We start from the raw sequence: 12,567 nt of genomic DNA, 5'->3' as shown, positions 1-12,567 counted from the left end.
TTGATTAGACATAAAAAAAGTTTTAATTTTTTAAAAAATCCAAATTGAGTACACAATGTCATGTCTTATAAGTGTACAAGTTCATATACTATCAAATATTTACAAATTATTTTTACAATGAATTTTATTTACGGTATTATTTTGTTACATATTTACAGTATGTTTAAAATGATGGAAGGAAAAAAAAATTAAATTTGGAATTAAAAGAAAATATTTTTATTTTTAAAGGTCAATTTTTATTCTTTTTCCTTTTGCTTTCTTCCATAACCAAATAATATAAATATTTCAATAAAATAAAATAAAAAGCGGAGGAGAGGAAAGGCACGATAATTGTTGCCGACTAACTCTGGTAAAGCCTCAAAGCTAGGTTGAGCTAACCATGGTTTAACGTTAGAAGTTGTAGAGTGTAACCTGCACCTTTCATTTCTCTCTCTCTCCCTCCCTTGCTTCAGTTTTCATTCGCGACACACCTCCTTTTGTTTCCTTCCACTCTCAGTTCTCACTGTTAGGCTGTTATGTTACAATTTTCTCGCTAGATCTGATACTACCTGACTTCATGAGATGGAAGCGGAGAAAAAGTTGCATTTCAGTTACTAGTAGTAGGGGTTGGTTGGTGCTGAAAAAATAAACAGACAGAGATACTTGTTTTTTCTTTGCTTAGGAGATGAAGCTTGACGCGGGCGTGGTGTGGGACGATGAGGACAAGGCCATGCTTGGGGCTGTTCTGGGTGGTCGAGCTTTGGAGTTTCTAATGGCAAACTGGTTGTCGAATGAGAGTGTTTTAATGGCGGTTGGGAGTGAGGAGGGGCTGCAGAACAAGCTCTCGGATCTGGTGGAGCGTCCCAATGTCTCCAATTTCAGTTGGAACTACTCCATTTTCTGGCAGCTCTCGCATTCCAAATCCGGTGACTGGGTTCTGGGTTGGGGAGACGGGTGCTGCAGGGAACCCAGCGAGGAAGAAGAGGGTTCTTTGGGAAGAGGAACACTGAGGCTTCTTCGCGTGGACGAGGAGATGCAGCAGAGGATGCGGAAGAGGGTGCTGCAGAAGCTGCACACCACGTTCGGGGGCGAGGATGAGGACAATTACGCTTTTGGCCTCGACCACGTCACCGACACCGAGATGTTCTTTCTTGCTTCCATGTACTTTTCTTTCCCTCGCGGCCATGGTGGCCCAGGTAAGTGCTTCGCGTCCGGGAAGCATTTGTGGCTCAAATCTGTGTCTGATTACTGCGTGCGTTCTTCCTTGGCTAGCTCTGCGGGAATTCAGACTATTGTTTTGGTCCCTACTGATATGGGAGTGGTGGAGTTGGGTTCTGTCAGAATGTTACCCGAGAGTTTTGAACTCTTGCAGGCTGTTAAATCTGTGTTCTCCACGCAGTCTCCTTCATACCAAGGGGTGAGTGTGAGCACCGGTGGGAATGCTGTTTTCCCTGGTTTGGCAATTGGGGATGCTAATAAGGTAGATGGAGGAGTTTCGATTCCCAAGGTTTTTGTCAACACAATTGGAAATCGGACGCATTTCAGAGAGAAACTTGCAGTTAGAAAAATGGAGGATAATAGGCCTTGGCCAGGCCATGGCCACCCCGACCCCAATGGGAACAATCTCCACAACAACGTTAGTTTTCCGAATGTGCGGGGTAATAGTCTTCATGTTTCGAGTTGGGCAGTGAATTCGGATCTGAGGCAGCCTGGTCCCCTTGAGATTTTTGCTCCTAGGGCCCCCACGAGTAGTGTCCTCGCAGAGCTGGCTAATGTTGGGAAACAGGATTTCAGACCTCAAAGGCAGGTGCAAATGCAAATTGACTTTACCGGAGCCACTTCCAGGCCTTCTTCAGCGAGACCGGTCGTCGGTGAATTGGAGCTTTCTGATGTTGAGGCCTCTTGCAGGGAGGAGCAACAACCCAGTTTTGCCGATGAAAGGAAGCCCAGGAAGCGGGGAAGGAAGCCTGCCAATGGAAGGGAAGCGCCCCTCAATCATGTGGAGGCGGAGAGGCAAAGACGCGAGAAGCTCAACCAACGCTTCTATGCGTTGAGATCTGTGGTGCCTAACATCTCCAAGATGGATAAGGCTTCATTGCTGGGAGATGCCATTGCTTATATCAACGAGCTTCAGGCTAAAGTCAGGATCATGGAAGCTGAAAAAGAGAGATTTGGAAGCACTTCAAATGATGGATCAGTCTTGGAAGCTAAGTTGAGATTGGAAAATCAGGAGAAAAAAGCTCCTGATGTGGATATTCAAGCTTTTCAAGATGAGGTCATTGTAAAGGTGAGCTGCCCTCTTGACAGTCACCCTGTTTCAAAAGTAATCCAAACATTTAACGAAGCACAGATCAGTGTTGTAGAGTCTAAACTTGCTGCTGCAAATGATACCATTTTTCACACATTTGTAATTAAGTCCCAAGGACCTGAACAGCTCACAAAGGACAAGTTGATTGCTGTTTTTTCTCCAACAGAATCCAACTCATTGCAGCCATTGTCACAGTTGGATAGCAAGGGAATTGCAGTCAGCATAGTCCATACGTAGAGAAATACCAATTTCTAAAAGCTTCCTCAGAATTTTTTTGTTACACCACGGAGGATCTTAAAAGAAAAGCATTCGGAACTAGAGTAGTAGAATAAATAGTTTCCATTAACCATGTAGGCAGCAGCCAATTTATGTTTGTCTATAGTGTATACACACCGGAAATATTGTTTCTGCAATGTCAATTGTTTTATTTAGTTTAACCAATCTAGTTGTTATGGTTAAAGAGTTTATGTCTTGATGTCATGTCTTTCAAGTCCTTGTTTTTTCCTATGTCTTGTTCTGTGCATAAGAGGAAAGAGAAAAGAATTCTTAATTTTTGCTACTTTTGTTATTTGAAATTTTTGTGATATAGTTGTGCTCTTCCTTTCAGAGACATAATTGTAAATCTATTTTTTTTTTTTTGTATATTTTAAGAAGTGAGGTGTTTTTCCCCCTTGCAAAGTATGCTTCTTTGGAGTTTTGGTTCTGTTTTTGTCGGTTTGGTGGATAGAGTTTTTCTCGTCCGTGCAGATTGCACGAGGACTAACTTGTGATAATAATATAGAAAATCCTACCGGAGAAATTATATATATATATATATATATATATATATATATTTTGCAATGGCAATTGAATGAGCTTGGACATAATTTTTCTCATGGACTGCAAAGAGAAAGGTGAGTTTTCGTTACTTGTTTGACTAGTGTAGAGATAAGAAAATGGACACATCTGCAAACTGTGAGTGGATTGCATTTTCTGGTACAAGTACCACTTAATTTCTTTCTGTTAGTATTATGTTTCCTTCCCCTCCGCTTTATCTGCAACAGAATGAGGCCCAATCTTTGGTGCACATGAAAAGGAAGTAAAGTATTGGTACTGCTCTTAAATTCTTGACCGTTTCCTTTGATATTTTACCACCTTTCTATGAGAAATTGAGGTATCTCTAATTCATGCAGAAAAGAACATTAGGCTAAAAGGCTGTTTAGAAATAAAATAGGGAAGCTAAACTTGTCCTATATATTTTTATTAATTGATATTCCCAGGGTCATGCAGGAAATAAAATAAACGAAAACAAAAAGACCGTTCTGCAAAAATAAGAATACTAGCAATGCAATGTATTGAGACTTGAGTGGTCCTGCAATGCATTATACGCGTGATGTCCTATTTTGAAATTTGAAATTGTGGAAAACGTTCACGTGCTAAGGTCCTTTCAACTAATGAGTTCTGCGATGACAACAATTATGTGCTGCATGCGTTTCCTTTTTTAAGTGATTGAAAGTTAGAACTTTGAAAAAAAAAACAGAAATAATTGTTTTTATTTCTGAATATAAATTTATTCTTAAAAAAATAAAAATTTAAATTTTAATATCTAAAATCAAGAAAGATGTCACAAATTTATTCATTCATTAACATATCTGTTAAGTGATAAAAATGATTAATTTACTTAAAAATAAAGATAAAATTGGAAAAAATAATTATGAGGACCATACACAGCCTGAGGCAGAAGGGTAAAACTGTAAAAGTGAAATCCCCAAAAAACCCATGTCGCATCAAAGTTGCGTCTGTTTCTTTCCCGTGGTTGGGTACTCGTGCTACAATGTGCAGTATTTCCTGTGCTACAATGTGCAGTATTTCATGAGATATTTGGATAGTTTTTTTTACTGCCAGTGATTATAGAAAAATTTATTCAAATAAATTCTTTGTATTTCTAAATAAAAAATAAACCCTTTGAATTTAAATATTTTTTCATGAAAATTGTTATGGTAATTAGTATATGATAAATATTTTTAAATAATTAAATTTTTAATAGATAAATATTTTTAAACATATAAATTATATTATAATTAAAATTTATAATAAATAAATATTTTGAATATAAAGATTATATTTTTATTTATACTATAATTTTAAATAGTTGAGTATTTATAAAAGATTAATCTTTTATCTTGAACTTAATTTCCATTAATTAACCTTAACCTAGTGAATTTGATCAAAATGAAATTAAACAAAAGTAAAATATTAATTCAGGTAGTATTTATTTTTACATAACCCGAGATAGTCAGATTAAGCCTCGGGTTGCATGAATTGAAAATTGAATAAGTCAATTTTAACTAGATATATGTATTTTGTATTATATTATTTATTAATTATCAATAAAATATTAACATTTTCTTATTTGAGTGATGATGCGTTATTTCCTTCAAGAGTTCTCTTCCTTAGTGTCTTATTCAGTGTTTGATAAGATGAAGAAAAAAATTACAAATAACAGTATATTTTTTTGTTTGGATTAAGAGAAAATAAAAAGAAAAGAAATTGACTTGTAAAAATAAAAATTTAATTTTCTTTTCTTTTGTTTTTTTTCTAATTCAATTTTTTTTCTCTTTACTCTATTTTCCTCGTTCCAAACATAGGGTTAATCCCTCACTGGCAATGCACTTCACTGTTGTGCTCTCTTTGTTATAACTTGTAGAAAATATTAGAATTTGCACCGTAGCAAATGAAGAAATTGAATTCCCTGCTTATATAAGATTTATGTGCGTATAGCATAGTAGCATACTATGCAACATGAGACTAAACAGAATTAGTGTTATACTTTTCTTCAAGGATATCATGGTAGTGGTGCAGTAATTATGACCTCGGTGACCATACCAGTCATTTAATGATAGTAATTGTAACACTAATTCTTTTAGAAATTTAATTTATGCTTGAATCTGTAGAAATTTGATGATGTAAATGAAATTTTAAATAAATATTTTAATCTAAATTATTTATTTTAATCGAACAATAATATTGAATGTTCTTTTCTTTCACAATAAAACACTCTTTCATCTCCCTTTCCCGTTCTATATATATATATATATATAGTTGTGGAGTGAACTGTCATTCAATTTAAATTTTGGCATGCAAGAAGTTCCTCAATGAATATTGTAATTATAACTTTTCATATTATCAATCTTTTGCATAAAAAATACAATTGGTCCTAGGGATAAGGACACGGGCTCGAACGTGCATATTGATATTATTTATTATGTACATGAAACTGAAAATGGGATGAAAAGCAGAGTCCAAAAGGCACTGACACCGAACTTGGTTCTTTGGGGAATTGGGGGTCTTTAACTGCCGTTGCCCATAACTCGCACCTACATACCCTTTATTCCACTTTGGATTGTCTGGATGAAAATCCTAATCTCCAATGTTTAAAGCATCCTTGTCCTTTCTCTTTGGGGGTGCTAAAGGACTAATTCTGAGGATGGGATGTGGGGATCGTTTTGTCTAATACCAAACATGACATGTGTGGTGGTGGTCACTGCTCAAGCCCAACTTATCAAAATATGTCCTTTTTTTTTTTTGTTGCGTGTGATGGTGCATATGCATATCGACATTAAGGCCGAAAGCAATATTGGGATCCATGTAAAGAGAAAAATATCAACTAAGAACTGCTCAATTCCATATGAGGAAGGAAGTGGGCATGCTTGACCTGATAAGGTACTCAGGAAAACCACACATTTGTTTGTCGCGTCCATTTTGGTTGTATAGTTGGTACAAATTTAATGGTTAATTCAAGCCTACCACTGGTCTAGACTCTAGAGACTCAAAATAATTAGAGTTCAAATTATCCACAACACTATAGTCTATATACCAATTATATCATGAGTTAAACGAGAAATAAACTCGCATGTGCTTCTCATTTTTCGATATTTTTAGACCTAATATAACGCTCAGCACAAGGTTTACGTAGCATCAGAGTTGCCCCTAACCTAAAGTACCTAACCCACCAATTAATTTCTTATTTTCCTTTATGTTATTATCTCTCATTCTCTCTCAAGTTTCATCCATCTTATGTGTAGGAAAAATATCATTGTCAAAATTAATTGCCGAGCACCTCCTCATCAACCATTTATAGGTGAGTTTTGGAAAAATATCCTCTCCGGTTACGGCAATGGAAGGTAACCGGAGAGGTTCATTAATAGATCTCACAAATTTCATGTGTTTATCTCTTTTTTAATGAATTTCTCTATTAAATGAATGGGATTGAACACGTGAGTTTTACTTGTCATATCAAAAAATTATGTTTGTATTCTATGTTGACATGTCTATACGTAGATATTAAAAAAAATTGTCTATGATGAATCTTAATCTAACTGGAAATATAGAAAAATAATAATTAAACAAATTAAAATTATTTAATCATTTATTATAAATATTTCCAAACACCTGTTTAAGATTTCAAGGTGCTCCTTAACATCGAGTTATTGTTTATTTATTCACCTTGTAATTGTAAACAGATAAAATAGCATATTACTAAAGCCAACTTCACTCTTCTTTTCCCTAAGATAGTTTTAGGTTAAAAACAAAAAGATAAAAATAGTTTTTAATTTTTTTAATACTTATCAAATACTTTAGATTTTAAAACTAGTGTCATTATAAGTCATTTTTAAGTGCTATATTATGTATAAGTCTTTCAGTTTTATCTACATTAATTAGTTGTAAGTAAAAATATTTTTTATTTTTATCTATACTAATTTATGTCTGTGAGCAAAAGTATTTATAGAAATATGTCATTTTTCTTGTAATGTATTTATCTAGTTTTTTTTTAGCTCAATGATAAATACCCCCAATCTGTACATTTTCTTTTTAAAAAAAATCTTCTTATGAGCATGAGCTTCAAAATAGATTTGGCACTGAGAACAATTTGAAATAAAAAGAAACTGTATATGATCTCAAATATGTTACTCCATCGGATTAAAAACTGCCCATATTTAGTTCTTTTATGAAACCAAAGAGTATTGTTTTTTTGAACAAAATGAAATTAAAAAGGGGATTCAATTATCTGATTGAATATGTTACACCAAAGAGGATTGTTTTTTTAGATTCGTGCTCCTATATTATTAAAGAGTAAATCGATCACTATTTTAGTCTCTCAAATGTATAACACTGAAAAAAAAAAAACTAAGGAAGTTTAAAATAAATTTCTAGGAGTGTTTGGTTTGGCCGTTTTCTATTTTCATTTTTATTGGAAATAGAAAATGGCGATTGAAATGCGTTTGGTTGAATTTTTAAAAACATTTTTAACGAAAATATTTTCTCAAACGAACCAAAAACTGAAAACAATAAAATATCATTTTCAGTTGAAACCAGGAACCTTATTTTAGATAGAATGAAAACGTGGTGGCAAAAAATGTAATTTTAAGCAAATCTAAAAATACATTTCCTTTTGAAAACGCATTTTCAATATTTTTATTTCTTGAAAGTAAAAAAATAAGAAAAACTAAAAATATTTTTATAATTCTAATCTTTTGAAAATTATTGTTAAGAGTTTTCTTTCTTGAAAGAAGCTAACCCCTTCACCTCCTTCTAATTTTTAGATGAAAAATGTTAAGAAGATATTCTTTTGAACATACTCTATTCTATTTGTTGAAATTTATAAGAAATTATAAAATTTTGTGGGTCCTATGTTTTATTTAATGTTTTTTCTTATATTTTTTTTTATAATTTTCAATAAATTTTAATCAATAAAAAAATATTTCAAGGAGTGTGATGCACTTTGATCAAAAGAGTTTATGTATGTAACTTTATATTTTTTTTTTCTCACTTTTAAGTGCTTCACGTGTGATCCGAAACATTTTCTTTTATGTAAGAGATTTCAATTAAACCAGAAAAAGGATCATCAGATACAAAAGGAAGCAGTTGATGAGGCAAGTCCTGGATCCAATATCTTTCTATATAATTCCGGCTAAGCAATATTAGCTGTTATATGAGTATAATACAGGCATTTCAACAAAAAAGATCCCCTCACGTGATCTGAATTCGCTAATTGGAGGTGCAATCAATTCGTTGATCTGCAATGCAATTTATTACAGAAATTAGGCCTCTAACACTTAACACATAAACAAGTCTAATGAAATATGGCCCAGCAAAACTCTTTGCAGGATTTTATTTGATGACGAAGCCCAACAAGTCCGAACCTTTTATTTATTGTTAGCAAGAAGACGATTTTGTGCATTTTTAGCCTAACAGATATGATCATGATGGTGTCATTATGTCCAGGCCTTTTAAACTTGTTGTAGTTTGCGCTATTATTATAGTCAGAAAAATGTTAGAAATATATTTTTAACACAGTTTTTTAAAATACACTATTTTAAAAAAAATAAATCACAATATGTTTTAGTTCTCACATTATATTTAATAAATCTCTCTAATAATTTTGTATTTTTAATCAATTTTAATAAAAAAAATACTTATTATGAGAAATATATTAGAGAACGTATTGTTGTGACTCCTCTTGCAGTATTTGTTTTGATAAATTTAACGTTTTATAAAGTGATAATGAATCAAGTTGTTCAAAGAGCAATAAAAATAATAAAGTTACTTTTTATCTTCATCATTTATTTCTTTAAAATTTAATGACTAAGATTAATTACTTATTAAATTCATTGTATTTTAAAAAAAAATAATAAAAATGAAAAATTAATCTTTAAATTTATTTTTGGAATAACTTCATTTCTCCTCAAATTATAGTTATAAGAACTTCCATGATTGCATTTTAGTCATTGTAATCCCTTTATTTTCTCTTATTGATATGCTATCCTAAGTTTTCTCTTTCTCTAACTAAAATTGTAAATTTTCTAAAATTCAAAAAATAAATAATTAGTACTTTGTGTACGTAACATATCATATTCACATTATATAAACAAAAGGTTGAATATACAAGTTAATACATATAAAAAAGTCTTGTATTTACAACAAAAAATAATTTCCATTAAATCAGAGAGATGTGAAAGAAAGCAACGAGACATACAGAGAGGCAAACCAAGTGGCTGACTCTCTTGTCAAGCACAATTTGCCTTTAGATGGGGAAGGGAAATGTTTTTATTTTATGCCAGATTTTATTTTTCTTCCAACTCTAGCTGATGTAGAATTTATTTTTTTCCGCATGAATTTTAATAAATTTCTCTCTTAGGGACTTTAGCCCCTCTTTTCCAAAAAAAAAAAAGCAATGAGACACCACGACTGGAGAAAGAGACTCGCAATATTGAGAAGAAGGGGTAAGGGTTTGGAAAAGAAAAAAGGCGAGTATGACAAATTCAACATGCATGAGAAGAAGGTGTAAACAGAAGGGTAGTTTAGAATCATCAAAATAGCTAAAAAAATATAAAGAAGTAGAAGGTGTGAAGAAAAAAAAAGTTTTGATAGCCCTATATTGCCAAGTTACCTTATAAAACTATAACAGAAGCGTAGTTTAACACATTTGTTTCCTACATTTCTATTATTATTTCCTGCATTTCGAAATAAACTTTTTAAAATACAATAAAAAGTACAGAAAACAATAATAAGAATGCAGGAAATAAGACCCGAAGTTTAAAATTATCAAAATAACTAACAAAAAGTGGAGGATGTGAAGAGGAAAAAAAGGTTTGATGGCCCAATATTTAACGAGTCAAGTTACCTCATACGGCTATGGCAAATAATACATATAGCTTCCAGCATTAATAAAATATACCCCTTTTTTCTTTAAATCCCCTTCTTAATTTAACAAATTCCTCCGTCACGCAAAAATTAGGCATTGTTTGTGATGATATGCATAGCTGGATGTCGCAGGAAAAGGATTATCGAGAGTTTTGGGGGAACAGGTAATGAAATACATCATGCAGGAGCTTCATGTTGACCCAAGTGGATTATTAATCGTATTTTTTAAAAGCAGCTAAGTGTATCATATCCAAACTTAGCTGCAGATGTTTGGAGGATCTCACAACTGCTTTGCACATATGACGTAACAACGCCTTATAACAAAGTTTACTGATCAAATTATGTATACCAGGACTTTTGATGACGTACATAAAGTTGCAACAAAGCTCTCAAAAATTCTAAAAGTAATGAAAGTGTACTATTAATATTGTTAATTATTAGGGTGTATATATACACTAATATATATTTGTATTAATATTTTTTTATTAATTTAAATATAATAGATAAATATATTTAAAAAATTATAAAATTAATACACATGCGAACATGGATACTAAATTAGTTATTTGTAATTGAATGATAGTATTATTGAATATTTTTTGTATGGAAATCAAACCAAGTTCGAATGATCATATTATAAAGACAAATATTATGTAGATCGAAAATCTTGATAATTAAATAATAATGTAAAATTATTTTATATTATTAGTAGTTAATCTTTAAATTCACTAAACTATTTTAATAAACCATCTTACAACATTTCTATAAAAAGTAATTTTTCCTTTTTGTAAATTATTGGCTGCATTACTAATTGTAGTCTCTTTGTTTTTGTTTTTTTAATCAGTAGAGCCTAATTGACGTAGTCTACACGAGACTGTTCAATTGAATTCCCACTTTAAAATTAAAAGTAGAACTAGATTTAGTTGTCATGGCCTAATCAAAATTTAAGTTTTATTTTCAAAACTAAAATTGAAATCATAACATTAGACATTCAGGTATTAGATGCGTATATGTTAGACAAAAAATAAATTGGTTTCATTATTTAAATTTAAAAAATAATGTTGTTTGTAATAATGTGAATATTTATTCTTATTCCTCATTTTTTTAATTTTTGTATATATATATATATATATTAAAAAATAAACTCTAAAACTAAAGAAAAACATTTTTTTATTATGAGGATAAAAGAAAAACATTTTTTTATCCTTTGATTTTGATTTTCAAAACATTTTATGACTTAAGATTTAGCAAAGTATTTAGATATAAAAAAATGTGACGCAAAACAAGAAGAGAGTATTTAAGACTTAAGATTTTGAGTGATTAAAATGTAGGGTTCAGATGTCAGAGAAGTTGACTGAAATTACGGAACTACCACTGCTGACTGCAATGCATTGGGAAGTGAGGATAAGTGTGATTTAAAATAATAAAAAAGATGTAAAAGTGAATTCAAATAAAAAAATTGAATTAAAATTGAGTGTCAATTTTTTGGAAACTTGAATCTCACATAAAGAACCTTAGTAGTTCTGCATTTAACAATTGAAAAGAGCAAAGTTTGGAAATTTGGGAAACTTGAAAGCATAGCAGAGAGATCACATCGCGGCTCTCTCATGTCTCAACCCAACCACCCGGTGAGTCCCTTCTCATATACCACTTTACCTTTGTTTCTATTCTATGTGTATTACATTCCACTTTTTATTTTATTTGCAAGTACTGAATCTTAAGATGGATGAAGCGTTAGCTTTTTTGGTTGTCAAAGTTTATAGCTTACTAATTTACCACAAAAAGGGTGTGCACCAAGATCATTATATATTGTTCAGGTCTAGCAAATTCTATCTGGCTGAAATTATGGCTGTGAAAACTCCAAAAACCTTGAGGTGGCAGTTACAGTTGCGAAAACTCCAACAATGTTGAGGTTGCGGCCAATCGGGCCACATTTATGGTTGTGAACTCCAACAACCCTAAGGCTGTGGCCGATTGGAGCCGCAATTACAGTTGCGAAAACTCTGAAAACTATGATAGTGTACTGTTTTTTTAAACCTTCGCGGGTGATACTAACTATGATTTGATTTGGGGAGAAGGGATGCTTCAATTTATTTCATGATTTAAGCATCTACTTCAACTTGATCGTAGAATATATTCCTGATTCCAGTTAAGGATACACAGGAGTCTTTATAACAATGAATGGCTTGTTTACAGTTTATTACAGCTAAAACCCATATGTTGTAGGCAGCAGGTCCCACATTTTGTTACTTGATTGAGTACTTTAGGTCCCATAAATCACCCATAGCCGAATATAGTCTTTTGAGAATCTGGTAGTGATTGAACTAAACGTTGTTCATGACTTCATATTACAACAGAACTTAAATATTGTAATATTGCTTTACTTTTTTGTTCAAGTTATTTTCCATATCATTTTTTTCGTCCAACTAAACCTTTAATTTTTGTTGTTGTCTGTCATTTTTCAGCTGAATCTAAATGATGATAACAGAGAGAGATGTAAGAATACAATCAAACAGCATGAAGATAATCTTAAGTTTCTTAATTCTCAATCAAATCAATTAGCTGAATCAATATTTGACTTGCAAGGTATGTTTAGA

The 12,567-nt window shown here is 32.0% G+C and overlaps 2 protein-coding genes across 2 annotated transcripts in view; both read left to right on the top strand.

The window, feature by feature from the left end:
- Window positions 1-219: 219 nt before the first annotated feature.
- Window positions 220-2,837, top strand: LOC100801502 (transcription factor MTB1). Its single transcript, XM_003553743.5, has one exon. It carries the CDS (start codon window positions 665-667, stop codon window positions 2,522-2,524), a length of 1,860 nt encoding a protein of 619 aa, XP_003553791.1. The 5' UTR covers window positions 220-664; the 3' UTR covers window positions 2,525-2,837.
- Window positions 2,838-11,445: 8,608 nt separating this feature from the next.
- Window positions 11,446-12,567, top strand: part of LOC100794789 (protein DEFECTIVE IN MERISTEM SILENCING 3) — a 4,589-nt gene continuing 3,467 nt past the window's right edge. The window contains exons 1-2 of the mRNA XM_003554721.4: window positions 11,446-11,598; window positions 12,436-12,556. Coding sequence (XP_003554769.1) covers window positions 11,578-11,598; window positions 12,436-12,556 — 142 coding nt within the window. The 5' untranslated portion in view covers window positions 11,446-11,577. The remainder of the gene's footprint in view (window positions 11,599-12,435; window positions 12,557-12,567) is intronic.

This window comes from Glycine max, chromosome 19, assembly GCF_000004515.6.
Source record: "Glycine max cultivar Williams 82 chromosome 19, Glycine_max_v4.0, whole genome shotgun sequence".
Lineage (NCBI taxonomy): Eukaryota > Viridiplantae > Streptophyta > Magnoliopsida > Fabales > Fabaceae > Glycine > Glycine max.
This window is presented reverse-complemented; position numbering and strand designations above follow the sequence as displayed.